General features: G+C 47.6%; 2 protein-coding genes across 4 annotated transcripts; one reads left to right on the top strand and one right to left on the bottom strand.

Annotated features, from left to right (window-relative positions):
* NDUFB1 (NADH:ubiquinone oxidoreductase subunit B1) lies at positions 1 to 3,997 on the bottom strand. Of its 3 annotated transcripts, none has more exons than XM_075844324.1 (3): positions 3,914 to 3,997; positions 1,366 to 1,510; positions 1 to 152 (listed from the first exon to the last, which is right to left on the bottom strand). In XM_075844324.1, exons 2-3 carry the CDS (start codon positions 1,503 to 1,505, stop codon positions 119 to 121), a joined length of 174 nt encoding a protein of 57 aa, XP_075700439.1. In that variant the 5' UTR covers positions 1,506 to 1,510; positions 3,914 to 3,997; the 3' UTR covers positions 1 to 118. The 3 variants fall into 3 exon arrangements, with proteins under 3 accessions (XP_075700439.1, XP_075700440.1, XP_075700442.1); XM_075844325.1 differs by having other exon boundaries at positions 3,867 to 3,946; XM_075844327.1 differs by lacking the exon at positions 3,914 to 3,997 and adding an exon at positions 3,794 to 3,872.
* Positions 3,998 to 4,164: 167 nt separating this feature from the next.
* Positions 4,165 to 19,521, top strand: CPSF2 (cleavage and polyadenylation specific factor 2). The gene is made up of 15 exons (XM_075844323.1): positions 4,165 to 4,303; positions 5,627 to 5,786; positions 9,421 to 9,580; positions 9,672 to 9,777; positions 10,994 to 11,123; positions 11,213 to 11,328; positions 12,088 to 12,275; positions 13,034 to 13,324; positions 14,116 to 14,216; positions 14,291 to 14,491; positions 14,577 to 14,729; positions 15,791 to 16,016; positions 16,734 to 17,036; positions 18,598 to 18,732; positions 18,980 to 19,521. The coding sequence occupies exons 2-15, from the start codon at positions 5,638 to 5,640 to the stop codon at positions 19,070 to 19,072; spliced, it is 2,352 nt and encodes a 783-aa protein (XP_075700438.1). The 5' UTR covers positions 4,165 to 4,303; positions 5,627 to 5,637; the 3' UTR covers positions 19,073 to 19,521.
* The last annotated feature ends 652 nt before the right edge of the window (positions 19,522 to 20,173 follow it).

Below are 20,173 nucleotides of genomic sequence, written 5' to 3'. Positions count from 1 at the left end.
TTCAAGTCAAATAGTATTTAATATATATATAACGTGTTCCGCACTTTACAATGAAGCACATGGCTTCTAATTAATACGAAAAAAAATAAATGTTTGCTCTATCCTCCGCCTCCTCCCGTCACTTCCATGCGTCTTCATTGGGTTTCAGTTCCCTGGAGAAAAAAAATAAAAAGGAATAAGTTTCTAATCCGCAGACGAGGGGGGGAAAGATCAAAATGAAGACTAAACACGAGAATAAACTTGTTGTATCCAGACTAGACAATCCTCTGAGCTAAACACTTCAGCAGCCCAAATCTCTCTCCGGTCAGGACAGTTTGTTACAATGTATCAGTGCAGGTAAAACATATCAGCCTGGAGTTCAGGATGTTATAGAGGACCTGTCACCTCTGCTGACATGTCCGTCTTAGTAAATACTTGTAAATACTTGTATTCGCCATCAAACAACAATTCTGGAGCAACTTTTTTTTTAGAACCCTGCTTTGTGCTGTTCCTCTGTTACTCCTCCTGGAAATGCATGAATAAATTGATAACTGGCTGTTACAATTTCTCTTGTCAATAGGGCGTGTGTCTACACAGTCTGGCACGGTCAGATGATTGGAGAGTGTGTAAGGACATGCCCCATTGACAAGAAGAATGGTACCACCCAGTTATCAATTTATTTATAAATTTTTAGGAGGAATAACAGAGGAACGGCACAATGCCCCAACACCGATCTCTAGAAACAGGGGCCCCGACCCCCGTGACTGCTCAATGCACAAATTTAAATGGAGTGCCAGTCGTACACGCGCGCTACAGCTCCATTCCGTGTACGTGTGACCGCCGCTCCATTCAAAATCCTCCCCGCTGTGATAGTGAAGTGATTAATGGGTGTCGGGACCCCCGGTCTAGAGACTGGTGGGGGTCCCAGCGTTGGGACCATACATTTATCACCTATCTTGTGATGTGGTGATTAATGTTAAATATGAGAAAACTCCTTTAACTCACAGACGATTTTCTAGACTGGATGCAACTGTAACACATATTCTGCTGTGAAAAGTAATAGTTCAAAAAAAGGGCTTTCAGCCACTAGATGTAAACAATTGATGCTGTCATTAACTGACAGCAAGCAAAGATCTTGAAAATGATGAGGAATTGGAACATAAAGTCTATTAGAAAGTTACAGAAGTTTTCACTGGGGACTTGTCCGATTTTTTCACGGACCCTTCGCACGAACGGAGAAACAAGTCGTGTAAATGGCCCCATTGAAATATCTGTGTTCGTGTGACGGCCGTTGTTTTAACGAGATACCCGCCCGTCTGAATGAGCCCTTAGACTGGACGACTCTTAACATCATGCGAGTTCTTGCTTGGACCCGAGTCACTTCACCTCTGGAAGAGTCGGCTTTTATTCTTGTAAAGTGTCATCCGGGAATCATTCCACCGATCTAAATAGTATCCAACAACCGCCGCTGCCGGAACCAGCGCGTACGTCCACGCCTCACGGATCTGCCCAATAATATTCACCATGGTGGCTGCAAAAGGAAAGAGACGTTACCATCTTATCATACATATGTGGAATGGGTCTATCAATTATATGGGGTTTACTTTAACGAGGGACCGGTCACTCCATCCCTGTCGGGTATACTATACCTATACTATACCTAAACCTATACCTATACCTATACCATACCTAAACCTAAACCTATACCTAAACCTATACCTATACCTATACTATACTATACCTAAACCACTCTAAGCTGGTCATTTTAATACTGAATTTAATAATTCAATTCAATAGATCAGTTGTTCTTTCTGTTTCTTGCCCTTCCTTTTCCCATCTTTTCCCTTTCCCTTTTCATTTGTCTAATTTAATTTGGTGGTGTAAATCAGGGCAGAATCTGAAGCAATTAAAGACCTCAAGAGGAATTTATATTACGTTACTGAAGTATATCAATATTGTACACCCGTCCATCACATCCCGCCACCCGTCCATCGCATCCCGCCACCCGTCCATCACATCCCGCCACCCGTCATCTACATCCCGCCACCCGTCCCATCACATCCCGCCACCCGTCCCATCACATCCCGCCACCCGTCCTCTACATCCCGCCACCCGTCCTCTACATCCCGCCACCCGTCCTCTACATCCCGCCACCCGTCCATCACATCCCGCCACCCGTCCCATCACATCCCGCCACCCGTCCCATCACATCCCGCCACCCGTCCATCGCATCCCGCCACCCGTCCATCACATCCCGCCACCCGTCCCATCACATCCCGCCACCCGTCCCATCACATCCCGCCACCCGTCCCATCACATCCCGCCACCCGTCCCATCACATCCCGCCACCCGTCCCATCACATCCCGCCACCCGTCCATCGCATCCCGCCACCCGTCCATCACATCCCGCCACCCGTCCCATCACATCCCGCCACCCGTCCCATCACATCCCGCCACCCGTCCCATCACATCCCGCCACCCGTCCTCTACATCCCGCCACCCGTCATCTACATCCCGCCACCCGTCCCATCGCATCCCGCCACCCGTCCCATCACATCCCGCCACCCGTCCCATCACATCCCGCCACCCGTCCCATCACATCCCGCCACCCGTCCCATCACATCCCGCCACCCGTCCTCTACATCCCGCCACCCGTCATCTACATCCCGCCACCCGTCCCATCACATCCAGCCACCCGTCCATCACATCCCGCCACCCGTCCATCACATCCCGCCACCCGTCCTCTACATCCCGCCACCCGTCCATCACATCCCGCCACCCGTCCATCACATCCCGCCACCCGTCCATCACATCCCGCCACCCGTCCATCACATCCCGCCACCCGTCCATCACATCCCGCCACCCGTACTCTACATCCCGCCACCCGTCCATCACATCCCGCCACCCGTCCCATCACATCCCGCCACCCGTCCCATCACATCCCGCCACCCGTCCCATCACATCCCGCCACCCGTCCCATCACATCCCGCCACCCGTCCATCACATCCCGGCACCCGTCCATCACATCCCGCCACCCGTCCCATCACATCCCGCCACCCGTCCCATCACATCCCGCCACCCGTCCATCACATCCCGGCACCCGTCCATCACATCCCGCCACCCGTCCATCACATCCCGCCACCCGTCCATCACATCCCGCCACCCGTCCTCTACATCCCGCCACCCGTCCTCTACATCCCGCCACCCGTCCTCCACATCCCGCCACCCGTCCATCACATCCCGCCACCCGTCCCATCACATCCCGCCACCCGTCCCATCACATCCCGCCACCCGTCCCATCACATCCCGCCACCCGTCCCATCACATCCCGCCACCCGTCCCATCACATCCCGCCACCCGTCCTCTACATCCCGCCACCCGTCCCATCGCATCCCGCCACCCGTCCTCTACATCCCGCCACCCGTCCCATCACATCCCGCCACCCGTCCTCTACATCCCGCCACCCGTCCCATCGCATCCCGGCACCTCCTCTGACCCTCTGCTGTCCACTAGCTCGGTCTTCTCTTTCCTCTGTGTCTTCAGTCTGGACCACTTTCCCCTTTTCTAGGATGGCCCGAACCCGGAGATCCCCCTCCCCCAAACATTCCTCATTCCATGGACCCCTCAGACCTTCCTCATCACAGGGACCCCCATCACCTCCCCTTTATCCTCAATCCTTGAAGGCCCCAGCACAATCCCAGGGACCTGTATTATCAGAGCCAACTCCTGCGTAATTGTGGTGGCCCAATACCACATCCGTCTCAGGGACCCCCAACATTTATTCCTCAATCCCAGCCCCCCTCTCCCTAGTTACCCGAGAAATGCCTAAGTTCTGCACGACCGCCGGTCTCCCTTCTTTTAACCGCAACAACAAGGACACCCCTCACCCTCCTGCCTTCTCTCTCAGCCCCCGGGAGCTCGGGCCCGTCCTCACCTGTCACCGTGTGCGGCCCGAGCAATACAGAGGACACCGGAGGAGACCACTGTAAGCCCGGGGGAGGGGGGACTTTTCCCAGTAAGGTACCAGCTCTCACACCCTCAGTACAGGATGATATGTTTTCAGGTAAAGCTGACCACTGTCGCGGACGGGATAGATATGCTGGTGAAGTTTTTCTCAGAGAAGTTTGCTTTTCACGCTTCCCCTTCTCTCTAACATGGACTACCCGAGAGTAGTTCCGGTCATGCGCAGTGAAGACGTGGGGGCTGGCGGGTGCTAGGTTGCCGGGTGCTAGGTTGCCGGGCCGCAGGTAGTGAGGTTGGTGTATGGGGGACTGAGGACTGCGGTACCGGAGAGGGAGAGTCTCCGCTCTTGTGTGTATACCGGGTAAGATGTGTTTTGGAGCGGTAGTCGTGTGAGGGCAGAGTACTGTCACTATGGTAGGGAGTCCAGGGGGCTAGTAGAAATACAAGAGGGCAGTGCCAGGCTCGGGGATCCAGGAGTCAGAATAAGTTCTGATACTTTATAATTAACTTTGTGTTTCGAGTCCTCACCATTCCATCTCTGCTTGCTGTCAGTGAAGGAGAACAATCCTAATTCTAAGGCTGGAATCCTATTCAGACCTAATACTTCTCACAGCTGAGGTCTTGTTACAATTGTATCCAGTCCAGACAATCCTCTGTGAGCCTGGACACCAGACTGATACGTGTTACCTGCACTGATACATTGTAACCAACTATCCGATTTCAGCTGTAAACTGTAGCTCACAGAGGATTGTCTGGAGCTGTGAGAAGTATTTGTTCTGTACAGGTTTTCAGCCTCTAGATAGAAACAAGAAAGTCTCCATTCACTGGCAACAAGCGGAAATCTTGAAAATGGAGAGTTTAAACTCAAAACCTATTAAAAAGTTGCAGAGCTTTTCGTAAAATGATTGCGCTTTAGTTACATCAACTGGACGACCCCTTTCTGCTGCATAGACCTGAGAAACTTTTTACCCCTAACAGCCAGTCGTCCAACTACAATCACTCCCAACCTCCCCAGTCACACGGATGTTGAGATTGACTGTACATGAATGGGGGGTTAGTACCTGTCCATATGGGGTAAATACCTGACCTGTCTGATCGCTGAGCCCCCTAATGTTAGTGTCGGGGAATTCTATAGAAATAACCAGGAAGACCTTTATCACATTCTCTAGATTGGTGGCGGTCCCAGCGGTCGGACCCCCCAATCATCCTAAGAATCGGCAAAGCAGGGAGGTGGCCGTTCATATGGAGTCACTCTGCAGTTAGCACTGTGCTGGGGAGTGTTAGATGCCGCCTACCCGGGAGCCCAGGGGGCACTGCCAGCCTGGTGTCCTCTTCTAAGAGGTGGGCGTTGGGCACGCTGATCCGGGAGGGCGGGTGTATTGCTCGCTGCTACGCCACCACTTTCTAGGAGGTTATTGTTTTTGGATCCCATGGTTCTAGACATCTGGCCGGGATCTGACTATTTCCTTATAGCTGGAGGGAGAACCCTTGAAATAATTTCCTCTGTTGGGTCCAAGGAACCCCAGTCCGACCGCGTCTGGCCCTTAAAAAGAAGCGTCTTAGTATAGTTTATATTCCATACCTGGCGGGCCGTCGGGGGAACTGGCAGCCGGGGATTGATGACTAAGTATTCTGTATTTTCTCTTCTGTGTATTGAGCATGCTCTGACGCTTTACGTTTTTAGGATCTGTAAGGATGACGTCTATCATCAAGCTGACGACGCTCTCCGGAGCACAGGAGGAGTCCGCGCTCTGTTACCTGCTGCAGGTCGACGAGTTTCGCTTTCTCCTTGATTGTGGCTGGGATGAGAACTTCTCCATGGACATCATAGAATCTGTTAAAAAGTACGAATCTCAGGATGGCAAATATGTTCTGCATAATAAGAGATGGATGGGAGTAGGATGTTTCTCATGTCACAAATTGCAGATAATGGGTTATAAACTGTTATTATGGTGTGTGGACTAGGTGCAAAGTATTTATCCACCACATCACCATTAGGGTGGATTCACACGAGCGTGTATTCGGTCCGTGCGGGCCGCGTGGTTTTCACGCGCCACGCATAGACCAATACAAGTCTATGGGGCAGTACAGACAGTCCGTGCTTTTTGCGCAGCGTTTGTTCGCTGCGTACAAAACGCGACAGGTTCAATAACTCTGCGTATTTCGCGCATCACGCACCCATTGAAGTCAATGGGTGCGTGAAAACCACGCAGGTTGCACGGAAGCACTTCCGTGCGAACCGACTGAAACAGCGCACCAGCTGTCAAAAGGATGAATGTAAACAGAGAAGCACCACGTGCTTTTCTGTTTCCAAACATCCAAACGGAGTGTCTTTGAGATGAGCGAACCCGGACAAGCGAACCGAACTTCACCGGGTTCAGCCGAACTCGGCAAAAAAATGTCCGGTACGCGACGTCAGGAGATAGTCGCTGTCCAGGGTGCTGAAAGAGTTAAACTGGTTCAGCACCATGGACAGTGACTACCGATCCCAAAAAACATGAACCTGTAAAAAAAAACGAAGTTCTGACTTACCGATAACTCCCGGCTTCTTCCTCCAGTCTGACCTCCCGGGATGACAATTCAGTCCAAGTGACAGCTCCAGCCAATCACAGGCCAAGCACAGGCTGCAGCGGTCACATGGACTGCCGCGTCATCCAGGGAGGTGGGGCCCGATGTCAAGAGAGGCGCGTCACCAAGGACGCGTCACCAAGGCAACGGCCGGGAGGGAAGTTCTCGGTTAGTACGAACTTTTTCTTTTTTTTTAACAGGTTTTCACTGTCGAGGGTGCTGAAAGAGTTACTGCCGATCAGTTAGCTCTTTCAGCACCTTGGACAGTGACGGGCGTCGACTAGCCTCATCTCTATGATGGCGGCTGCGCGAAAATCACACAGCCGCGCATCAGACACGGATGACACTCGCAGCTGTCAAATGGTTCGTGTGAATCTGCCCTAATACATAGAATCTACATACAGAAAACAGCCCAGTCACTGTGTACATACATTACTTATCCTGTATTGATCCTGAGTTACATCCTGTATTATACTCCAGAGCTGCACTCACTATTCTGCTGGTGGAGTCACTGTGAACATACATTACATTACTTATCCTGTACTGATTCTGAGTTACATCCTGTATTATACTCCAGAGCTGCACTCACTATTCTGCTGGTGGAGTCACTGTGTACATACATTACATTACTTATCCTGTACCGATCCTGAGTTACATCCTGTATTATACTCCAGAGCTGCACTCCCTATTCTGCTGGTGGAGTCACTGTGTACATACATTGCTTATCCTGTATTGATCCTGAGTTACATCCTGTATTATACTCCAGAGCTGCACTCACTATTCTGCTGGTGGAGTCACTGTGTACATACATTACATTACTTATCCTGTACCGATCCTGAGTTACATCCTGTATTATACTCCAGAGCTGCACTCCCTATTCTGCTGGTGGAGTCACTGTGTACATACATTACTTATCCTGTATTGATCCTGAGTTACATCCTGTATTATACTCCAGAGCTGCACTCACTATTCTGCTGGTGGAGTCACTGTGTACATACATTACATTACTTATCCTGTACCGATCCTGAGTTACATCCTGTATTATACTCCAGAGCTGCACTCCCTATTCTGCTGGTGGAGTCACTGTGTACATACATTACTTATCCTGTACTGATCCTGAGTTACATCCTGTATTATACTCCAGAGCTGCACTCACTATTCTGCTGGTGGAGTCACTGTGTACATACATTACATTACTTATCCCCGGTTAGATCCTGTGTTATACTCCAGGGCTGTACTCACTATTCTGCTGGTGGAGTCACTGTGTACATACATGACATTATTTATCCTATACTGATCCAGAGTTACATCCTGTATTATACACCAGAGCTGCACTCACTATTCTGCTGGTGGAGTCACTGTGTACATACATTACATTACTTATCCTGAGTTACATCTTGTATTATAGTCCAGAGCTGCACTCACTATTCTGCTGGTGGGGTCACTGTGTACATACATTACTTATCCTGTACTGATCCTGAGTTACATCCTGTATTATACTCCAGAGCTGTGTTTACTATTCTGCTGGTGGAGTCACTGTGTACATACATTACATTACTTATCCTGTACTGATCCTGAGTTACATCCTGTATTATACTCCAGAGCTGCACTCACTATTCTGCTGGTGGAGTCACTGTGTACATACATTACATTACTTATCCTGTACCGATCCTGAGTTACATCCTGTATTATACTCCAGAGCTGCACTCCCTATTCTGCTGGTGGAGTCACTGTGTACATACATTACTTATCCTGTACTGATCCTGAGTTACATACTGTATTATACTCCAGAGCTGCACTCACTATTCTGCTGGTGGAGTCACTGTGTACATACATTACATTACTTATCCTGCACTGATCCTGAGTTATATCCTGTATTATACTCCAGAGCTGCACTCACTATTCTGCTGGTGGAGTCACTGTGTACATACATTACTTATCCTGTACTGATGCGGAGTTACATCCTGTATTATACTGCAGAGCTGCAGTCACTATTCTGCTGGTGGAGTCACTGTGTACATACATTACTTATCCTGTACTGATCCTGAGTTACATCCTGTATTATACTCCAGAGCTGCACTCACTATTCTGCTGGTGGAGTCACTGTGTACATACATTACATTACTTATCCTGTACTGATCCTGAGTTACATCCTGTATTATACTGCAGAGCTGCAGTCACTATTCTGCTGGTGGAGTCACTGTGTACATACATTACTTATCCTGTACTGATCCTGAGTTACATCCTGTATTATACTCCAGAGCTGCACTCACTATTCTGCTGGTGGAGTCACTGTGTACATACATTACATTACTTATCCTGTACTGATCTGGAGTTATATCCTGTATTATACTCCAGAGCTGCACTCACTATTCTGCTGGTGGAGTTACTGTGTACATACAATACATTACTTATCCTGTACTGATCCTGAGTTACATCCTGTATTATACTCCAGAGCTTCACTCACTATTCTGCTGGTGGAGTCACTGTGTACATACATTATATTACTTATCCTGTACTGATCCTGAGTTACATCCTGTATTATACTCCAGAGCTGTACTCACTATTCTGCTGGTGGAGTCACTGTGTACATACATTACATCACTTATACTGTACTGACAATTTTGCAGGCTTCAGAGCTGAAATCTACCAGCATTTCCTGCTTGTTCGGTGTCTGCACAGAGCTTGCTGTTATGATTTCTATGTGCTCATTCTCAGAATATATTTATATGGGCTTTGAGTAATTGATGTGCGGAATTGTCATGTGTGAAAAGTACAGAAGGACTTAAAGCCTATGTCCAGAAAAATTCCTTTAATCCGGCATCAATTAGGCCTGACAGGTTCTGGATTATCGGAGTGGCAGAACTTTACATTATATAATGATGAAGCTTTTCTTTTTCACTTCTTTAGATATGTCCATCAAATAGACGCCGTCCTCCTCTCTCACCCCGACCCCCTTCACTTAGGAGCACTTCCCTATGCCGTTGGTAAATTGGGGTTGAACTGTGCCATCTACGCCACCATCCCTGTGTACAAGATGGGCCAGATGTTCATGTATGATCTGTACCAGGTCTGTGAGATTTCTGGCTTTCCCCGTTATCGTGATAAGTTATTTAGCTCACATGTGAATCAGAAGAAACATTTTTAATTTCTTGTTTCAGTCTCGGCACAACACGGAGGATTTCAACCTGTACACCCTGGATGACGTGGACTCCGCCTTTGATAAGATACAACAACTAAAGTTCTCCCAGATCGTACATTTGAAAGGTAACGCGCTGTCCCTATACTTTTCACAATTGTTCAGCATGACGCATGATAGAGGGGTCTACGGATGAGTAACATTGATGACGTATCAATAGGATATATTATCAATATCTAGTTGGTGGTGGTCCGACCTCTAGGACTGTAGATGCTGTAGCCCTCAGTAAAGCACCGCAGCCCCTATGATACTAGGCAGAGGTGGGGTGTGTGAGGCTGGTCCCACCAGTAAGACATTACAGGCGTTATCCCCTAACCACAGGATAGGTGATAACATACTGATCAGTGGGGGTCTGACCACTGGGACACCCACCAATCCCAAGAACGGGGGTCCTGTTCCTTCAAATCATTTGAATGACAGGTCGAGCATGCTCCCTGCTGCTCCATTCATTCTCTATGGCACTGCCGGAGGTAGAGTACAGAGGCTGTCTCCGGCAGACCCATAGAGAATGAATGGGGCGGCAGTGTGCATGCCGCTCCATTCGGAGCAACGGTACCCCTGTTGTCATGATCGGTGGGGGTCCCAGCAGTCGGACCCCCACCGATCAGCATGTTACCACCTATCCTGTGTTTAGGACATTACTTTTAATCTTGAGACAACCCCTTTAATGACACGCCCTATCCAGATGTTATTGGGATACCCCTTTAATTATGTGCTGTACAAGTGTAAGAATAGCACATAGGCCACTATAGAAATCTGATAACCGGAATCTGTATCCCTGGGGCAGCCATACACGGCAGGCGTCTCATCACACTGACGGTCATTAGGACATCCATCTCCTACGTTGTTCACTTCTCACCCAATCTTCTTTCTAAACATTAAAGGAATCTAAACTTTTTAGAAACTAAGATGCTCGTTCATGAAATGTAAAAAATGCCACTTTGCATAATCTGAATAAGGTCTATAAGTTTACCAGTTGCCTGCAGTGTAAAGAATGGCGACATCCATCTAATATTGATATATACATACACTATATTACATGTGAATTTTTTTGCATGACATATTTTAGAAAAAACAATAAATATAATGTGTGTGTGTGTGTGTGTGTGTGTGTGTATATATACACCCATACCCACCCCCAGGGATGTAGCTATAGCAACCAGAATAAAAACCTCCATTCTTTACACTGCTGGCTGCATAGACTGAAGTTTAAAGACATTTTAAGGAAATTAATTGAGTTCTGTGATACCGGAGCTTAATCATTTATTGCCTGTTTTTTTGCAGGTAAAGGTCACGGTTTGTCCATCACTCCGTTACCGGCTGGTCACATGATCGGAGGAACCATATGGAAAATTGTGAAGGATGGCGAGGAGGAGATTGTGTATGCCGTAGACTTTAACCACAAGAGAGAGATGTAAGCCTGGATCTGATGATGGTGACGTACGAGCTCCGTATCCTCCCTCGTTGCAGCCGCATGAATTAATTGTCTTACTTCTTTCTCAGACACTTAAACGGTTGCTCTTTGGAGATGATCAGTCGGCCGTCCCTGCTCATCACCGACAGCTTTAACGCCACTTACGTCCAACCCAGGAGAAAACAGCGAGATGAACAACTGCTCAGTACGTGTAAACTCCTTAGCGACCTTGTCTACTCCACCACGTCAGCGGGAAATCTGATGTATATTCTGTAGGGTCTTGGGGGTCACAGCTAGTTTGGAATTTCTGTATTGAAAATCCCGGCGTTGTGCAACCTAGTGCCAGTATGAAGCCGCATAGTGTCGTGTTCAGAGCATCAGGAGTTAATGGATCCCATCAGAAAAAAAACATTTCAGACAGCAGCTCCTCTGGTGTAGAGCTGATTGTAGGGGGTCCGGCTTATGCCACCTCCAGCAATCAACTGAATCTGCGGCGCATACTACAGCTGAAATGTGTTATTACCTTGAGCTTGGACCCCGCCATGTAATACAGTTACTCCAAGTCCTCCAGTGCGTGAGTGTCTCTTCCGGCTCTGTGCTGTGGTTAATGTGAGCAGGGTCCCCCTTTAAGACATCCATATACTCTTATAGGTCATATGGACAGGGGTTGTAATGTTTACACATAATTACATCACAAAGCACTGGACAGCACCCCCTGCTGGTGCAACACCGCCAGCTGCAATACACCTGGCATGACCTAAGGCGGCGGAGATCTCGGTGGCGGACTTGTCATGCAGTCGTGGTTATTCGTTACCGTGATTCTAAGCTTGTTCCTTATGTAGGTGTTTGGCTTGAATATCGTAATGTGTTTTGTATTCGTTTCGTCATTGGGTTTCTAGGGGGAGATGTTTAGGTGTGAGGTCGGCGGCTCCTTGTAAAACCACTTCTGTCTTATTCTCCACAGCGAACGTCCTGGAGACCCTGCGAGGAGACGGCAATGTGTTAATCGCTGTGGACACTGCTGGGAGAGTCCTGGAACTTGCTCAGCTTCTCGACCAGATTTGGAGAACCAAAGACGCCGGCCTCGGAGTGTATTCTTTAGCCCTTCTCAATAACGTCAGCTATAATGTGGTGGAGTTCTCAAAGTCTCAGGTGAGTCTCCGCCTGAAGTGCAGTATTTCGGTCCAGGTCCATGATTGGGACAAGATTCTAACAATGTACCCGGAGCTGTCGAGGCCTTTTGATTATCGAAAATACTCCAGTGTCAATGAGGCGTGTCCCGTGGCCGGCTGTATTATTGGTTAAAGGAGCACCGTGTTGTGCCTAGTGCAGAGCCTAAGGGGGTCGAGCATGACTGGGTACCCTCTTTGGTGGTCTTTGAATCCCTGTGTCATGTCCCTCCCCTGTCAATGTCCTTTTCATGTCCGCAATTGCTTCACGGACTTGCCCATAGAAGTCCATGGGCGCGTGCAAAATTGTGGAGTGCTACATACGTGCATCCGTAGCCGTCCGTAAATGCAGAAGCGTTGCTATGCGACGGCAGGGGACTTCCCAAGAAAATGGCGCCTGAGCGATCATGTGACCTTTTCAAGGGGCTGGGTCATGTTGATGACATTTGTAGCCTCCCTTTTTTTATTTTTGCGGATCCGTAAACACTGAAGCACTACGGACCTTGTGCCAGATATGCGGATGACTACAGATCCATATTAGCGGACAGTAAAAAACGCTACGGTTGTGTGAATGAGGCCTAGCAATTTGTACCGGTTTTGCTCAGACTATTCCTTTAAATCGTTCTATCCATTGTGTTTTACTTGCCAGTCTAGATAAGTGAACTGTTCGTTGCTGCAGAAGTTTTTTCCCCACCTAGTTGCTTTTTCGCTTTCTTCCAGTAACGGCTGCTCTCATTACAGGTGGAGTGGATGAGCGACAAGCTCATGAGATGTTTCGAAGACAAGAGAAACAACCCCTTTCAGTTCCGTCACCTGTCCCTGTGTCACGGTTTCGCTGATCTCTCTCGTGTCCCTAGTCCTAAGGTCGTATTGGCGAGCCAGGCTGACCTCGAGTGTGGATTCTCTAGGGAGCTGTTTATCCAGTGGTGTCAAGACCCCAAAAACTCCATCATCCTCACATACAGGACCAGCCCTGGAACACTCACACGTTACCTGATTGATAATCCTACGGAAAGAATCATAGACATAGAGGTAAGACTGGCTGGATTTTGAAGGGTGATACCTTTTTGGTTTTCCGTGCATCCATGCATTGCCCTACTTAGGACTTCACAGACCACTGATGACCTATCCACAGGAGAGGTCATCAGTATATGATTGGCGGGGGTCCGAAACCCGGACCCCGCACTGATCAGCTGCTCTGGCTGCCTCCGGGCACCGGATGTCCACGCCAGAAGCAGATGCCTCCGGTCACAGAATAGCGGGTGAGCTGCAGTATTCAAGAGAACAGGAGCCAAGTTGCTGTCCTGCAGCACGGCCGCTGTGCAATATATGCAGCCATCTGCTTCTGGCTCTGTATACTGCATAGTCTGCACAACATCCGGCAGCTGATCGACGCGGGGTCCAGGTTTCGGATCCCCACCATCATATACTGGTGATCTATCCTGTGGATAGGTAATCAGTTTGTCAGTGACTGGACAATCCCTTTAAGTTCTCATTTTAAGGGTATGCTTACCTTAGAAGAAACCTACGAAGCTTTTATGGGGCCTGGCTAAGGTCGGCATCCCTCTATTCCTATAAGCTGTGTGAACCTTTATAGAGAAGCCTCTCCTCAATCACCGCATCACTCATCGATGGTCACTTCAACCGTCTCTCCTGCCAGGGAAGGGGCCAGGGGCCACATATGCTATCCTTTTATAAGAGGTTTAGTGGCATGCACCAGCAGGGGCCCTACTTTAATAAACGGGGTCCACCTTTACTTTACGCACGGCACCGTCTGCTTTACTAACTTGATAAGTAAATAATAAAATACATTTCGTGTGCAGCTTAGAAAACGAGTGAAACTGGAGGGAAGGGAACTCGAGGAATATCTGGAAAAAGAGAGGCTGAAGAAGGAGGCTGCAAAAAAACTGGAACAGTCCAAAGAGTAAGTACTTGTTGTGGGGTCTGCGGATGTTTGCAGGCCTCGTCTTCTCTAACCGTCTCCTCTCCTCTATCTAGAGACGACATCGACTCCAGCGACGAGAGCGACACCGAAGAAGACATCGACCAGCCCATTGCCCACAAGACCAAACACGACCTGATGATGAAGAACGAGGGCAGCAGGAAAGGCAGCTTCTTCAAGCAGGCCAAAAAGTCTCACCCCATGTTTCCTGCCCCCGAAGAACGGATAAAATGGGACGAATATGGTGAAATTATCAAGTAAGGGACTGAATGCTGCTCTTCCTCTGTAACCTGTGCTGGTTTATGATCCATTGACATTCATGATTTTCATATGTAAATAAAGGCCTGAAGATTTCTTAGTTCCTGAACTCCAAGCGACAGAAGACGAGAAGAACAAGCTGGAATCTGGACTCTCCAATGGGGAGGAACCAATGGACCAAGATTTATCAGATGTACCAACTAAATGTATTTCCACAATCGAGCCAATGGAGATCAAGTGAGTGTTGTATGCCAGTACTCCGACGCAAGGAGCTGAAGTCCTATCCCTTACCTACGGGCAAAAAGAGGGTTTATTGTACTGTACTCCGTAGGTGTATAACATTAAAAACACACCTATGTGGAAATGGCTATTGCTATCACCACCATTGTAAATTGGTGATGGGAAAACGCATGTGAGCGTAAGTGAACTTTGGTCATAGAAACAAATTGACATGCCTGCTTGTGGAGCTGCAGATTCAGAGCTCAGGGGACTCTCGCTCGCTCTCTTTCCCCGGAGTACATGTACCACAGGTTGGCAACCTAGGCTCTGCACTGCGTGCCTGCGTCTCCTCCCCGTCTCACATTGACTTGGCTACACAAACTGCTTTTTGGCAAAAAAATGCAGCTCAGAAATTTCCTTACAGATGCAGAACATGAATAATGCTGAGCACAGATGCCTCATCAACCTGCTGCACATAGATCTGCATAAGAGCTGTATACACCAGACCGTAATCCAAAGCTTTTTTCAAAGTTACTTCATTTTTTTTAAATGCATTGGAGCATAAGGTGCACATACCCTTGGAACAGGGTTTTCCAGAATTGGAAAAACATGGCTGCTTTCTCTCAGGAATAGCGCCACACCTGTCCATGGCTTATGTCTGGTATTGTAGTTTGGCTCCATTGAATTGAATGGGGCTGAGCTGCAATACCACACGCAACCTGTGGACAGGTGTGGCGCTGTTTTAGGAAGAAAGCCACCATGCTTTTCTACTCCTGGTCAGGCCTTTTAAGGCTTTATTAGCGGAGTGCGCTTTTCCCAATGAGCTTCCCATCAGCTCGTAGTGGAGGATGAAATCTTGAGTGATCTGACTGCATTTTACCCTAGAAGTATCCGTATCCGGCCAGGACCTGTCATTCGTAAAAGACACAAATATTGTGGTTGTGGAGAAGACTATTTAACATCACATTGGAAATAATCAAATGATGTCAGAGACCCCTTAATCGCCTCCAGTTATTCTGATTATTTTTTCCTATACAAAGTTTTATTACTTCTTAAACTTTTTTGCTTTTGACCTTCAGATCTAGAGTCACCTACATTGATTATGAAGGCCGTTCCGATGGCGACTCCATCAAGAAGATCATTAACCAGATGAAGCCTCGTCAGCTCGTGATCATCCATGGGCCGCCTAAAGCCAGCCAGGACCTTGCCGAGTCCTGCAGAGCTTTCGGAGGCAAAGATATTAAAGTTTACACCCCAAAACTTCACGAGACGGTGGATGCAACAAGTGAAACCCACATTTACCAGGTAACGTGTCGGGAATTCATTTGGTTTTGATTTATTACGTCTTTCAACCCTTTTGGTGCCGTCTGACGTAAATATACTGGGAGCTAGTGGTTGGTGCCCAGACCTGTGATTGAAAGCCACCACCCCTTAGCAACGGCCAGGATCAGAAAAAATTCAATCCCAGCCATTTAACCCTTGTGATGCCCCGTTTAATAGCAGGCATCACAAGGGAGATGGGCTCTTTGTTCCATGATCATCAGCCACGCCCTTAAAGGGGTTCTTTTCTTTGGACAATCTCTACTTTTTAGAAGGGTCCCTTGACAATAAGCAGATCACAAAGATTCCTCTTGCTGCAACCCCCAGCGATCAGCTGTGATCTGTGAGGAATCCTGGCAGTAAGTGTTCAGTTTCCCAGCAGCACCACCACAGGAGAAATGAAGTAGTGCACATTGTCCATTCATATGAATGTGTTGGCTGTGTAATACAGGACCGGTCCTCCAGAGAGAGACGCTCGATCTAACCGCTCTGGCCAAGGGATGAGGATCCTGAACAGAGGATCGCTTCTCTATTAACCCAGACTTCCCTAATAGGGTGTATGGAAACTGGTTTTCTAACCTGAACAAAACCTTTAAGGGCATTATTTAAGAAGTCAATGAATGTTGCCTTTACTTTGCGCCTCCTCCGTCTCTTCCTGAATTATCTCCTATTTGATGTCGACTGATTTCTGTGTCTGTACAGGTGAGATTAAAAGACTCCCTCGTCAGCTCCCTCAAATTCTGCAAAGCAAAAGACACCGAGCTGGCCTGGATCGACGGAGTCCTCGATATGAGGGTGTCCAAGGTAGACACAGGAGTCATCTTGGAAGACGGGGAGTTAAAGGACGAAGTCGAGGACTCCGAAATGCAAGTGGATGCTCCGGCCGTGGACTCCAGCATCATTGCTCAGCAGAAAGTCATAAAGAGCCTGTTTGACGATGATGACAAGGAGTTTTCAGAGGAAAGTGAGGTCATCCCTACACTGGAACCATTGCCGAGCAATGAGGTAAGCCGTTTATTATTTGTCTTCGTCTTCCTATAGAGGGATGCGCTCTTAAAGAGGCTCTGTCACCAGATTTTGCAACCCCTATCTGCTATTGCATGTGATCGGCGCTGCAATGTAGATTACAGTAACATTTTTATTTTTAAAAAACGAGCATTTTTGGCCAAGTTATGACAATTTTCGTATTTATGCAAATGAGGCTTGCAAAAGTACAAGTGGGCGTGTATTATGTGGGTACATCGGGGCGTGTTTACTACTTTTACTAGCTGGGCGTTGTGTATAGAAGTATCATCCACTTCTCTTCAGAACGCCCAGCTTCTGGCAGTGCAGACACAGCGTGTTCTCCAGAGATCACGCTGTGTCGTCACTCACAGGTCCTGCGTCGTGTCAGACGAGCGAGGACACATCGGCACCAGAGGCTACAGATGATTCTGCAGCAGCATCAGCAGGTAAGTCGATGTAGCTACTTACCTGCAAATGCTGATGCTGCTGCAGAATCAACTGTAGCCTCTGGTGCCGACACGATGCAGGACCTGTGAGTGACGTCACAGCGTGATCTGCCAGAAGCTGGGCGTTCTGAAGAGAAGTGGATGATACTTCTATGCACAACGCCCAGCTAGTAAAAGTAGTAAACACGCCCCGATGTACGCACATAATACACGCCCAGTTGTACTTTTACTTTTCAACACGCCCACTTGTACTTTTGCAAGCCTCATTTGCATAAATACGAAAATGGTCATAACTTGGCCAAAAATGCTCGTTTTTTAAAAATAAAAACGTTACTGTAATCTACATTGCAGCGCCGATCACAGGCAATAGCAGATAGGGGCTGCAAAATCTGGTGACAGAGCCTCTTTAAGCTTTACTATCCATTTTCACTATTGTTTTAAGATCTCTGCTTGCTGTCATTGCATGGAAACTTAAACCCATATAGATGTAACCCATCTTACCGCTAAGGGTTTTCTACAACCGTATACAGTTTTAATCCGTCCCCTGAGCTAAGCACATCAGCAGCACAAATGTCTCTCCTTTCCTTTGCTACAATGTATCAGTCCAGCTAAAATGTCTTCGCCTGAAGTCAAGGCCGTTTATCTCACTCAGGATTGGCTAGACGGAGTACAAACGTAGCAAACCCTCAGCTGTGAGAAGTATTAGGTCTGCACTGGTTTCAGGAAGTCCACAAGAATGTTCCTTTCACTGACAGCATACAGAGATCTGGCGGAGGATTGGAATATAAAATATATTAGAAAGTTGCATTGCTTTTTATATTTTATCAGCGCTGAGTTTTTTTTTTTACATAAATCTGAAAAACCCGTTCCGATAAGCGGTTGCACCGCTGCTCAGATCCTGGACGCAACAAGGGACCGCAGAAATATAGCGCATAACTAGGCGTCCATTGTAACGATGGCTGTCCTGTGTGACGGGTCCTAGGATGGAGGTCCCCAATTATACAGCTCCTCGGACCCTGAGCGGGCATGTGATGAGGGAGTTGTCAGACACAAGCAATTAGCAAGATCAATCGGGGGAAGTGACGGCAGCGAATACGTCTTCTTGGATTTTGCAGGTGCCGGGACATCAGTCCGTGTTTATGAATGAGCCCCGGTTGTCTGATTTCAAGCAGGTCCTTCTGCGCGAGGGGATCCAGGCAGAGTTTGTGGGGGGCGTCCTCGTCTGCAACAATGTGGTTGCAGTTCGCAGGGTAAGTAGCAAATGATGAGAATCTGGATATGACAAATGGTGCAAATGTATCCGGAAATGTGGGGTTAAAAATAGGTGGCGTATTTACCATCCCCCAACAACATCCCAACTTATGTGGACGGTTCAGGTAAAGCTTTTGCGCTGGTATCCGGGACATCCAAGCGATTTCTCTGGCTAGAGATGTTCAAGAACGCAAAACCAGTCCAGTTGTCTGAGGTTTCTCTCTCTCTCTCTCTCTGTGTTTGTAGACGGAGACGGGGCGGATTGGTTTGGAGGGCTGCATCTGTGACGACTTTTATAAGATAAGAGAACTTCTATATGCGCAGTACGCCATTGTATGAGCAGAGTTTACTGGACGCGACCTCTGACGAGAAAGACCTAGGAAATAACCGCTTCGTCATTCAACTTTTTTTTTTTTTTTTTTTCTTTTTAAATTATTTTTATACTTTTGTAACACAAACCTCATGTGTGGGAAGCTGCGCGCTGGTGATGGATGAATCGTACAGGTTTGTAGATTCCACAGATTAGGGGGGAGTCACAGGTTTAGACAGAGCGATGTTTTTTCTACTACCGGTAGCAGCAGATGTGCTGCACAGGATTAGGATCTTGATGTATTTGAGGGGTATGTTCCCCTTTAAGCCCCTCTTATAGCTACAGAAATAATCTACATAAAAAGTTGTCACTTTCTAAAGACATAACTTATCCTGTACTGATCCCACGTTCTATCCTGTATTATACTGCAGAGCTGCACTCACTATTCTGCTGGTGGAGTCACTGTGTACATACATTACATTACTTATGCTGTACTGATCCTGAGTTATATCCTGTATTATACTCCAGAGCTGCACTCACTATTCTGCTGGTGGAGTCACTGTGTACATAAATTACATTACTTATCCTGTACTGATCCTGAGTTATATCCTGTATTATACTCCAGAGCTGCACTCACTATTCTGCTGGTGGAGTCACTGTGTACATACATTACATTACTTATTCTGTACTGATCCTGCGTTATATTCTGTATTATACTGCAGAGCTGCACTCACTATTCTGCTGGTGGAGTCACTGTGTACATACATTACATTACTTATCCTGTACTGATCCTGAGTTATATCCTGTATTATACTCCAGAGCTGCACTCACTATTCTGCTGGTGGAGTCACTGTGTACATACATTACATTACTTATCCTGTACTGATCCTGAGTTATATCCTGTATTATACTCCAGAGCTGCACTCACTATTCTGCTGGTGGAGTCACTGTGTACATTACATTACTTATCCTGTACTGGTCCTGAGTTACAGCCTGTATTATACTCCAGAGCTGCAATCACTATTCTGCTGCTGGAGTCACTGTGTACATACATTACATTACTTATCCTGTACTGATCCTGAGTTACAGCCAGTATTATACTCCAGAGCTGCACTCACTATTCTGCTGGT

The sequence above is a fragment of the Rhinoderma darwinii genome, chromosome 12, assembly GCF_050947455.1.
Source record: "Rhinoderma darwinii isolate aRhiDar2 chromosome 12, aRhiDar2.hap1, whole genome shotgun sequence".
In the NCBI taxonomy this organism is placed as follows: domain Eukaryota; kingdom Metazoa; phylum Chordata; class Amphibia; order Anura; family Rhinodermatidae; genus Rhinoderma; species Rhinoderma darwinii.
The sequence above is the reverse complement of the archived record's forward strand: the minus strand, read 5'-3'. Positions and strand labels throughout refer to the sequence as shown.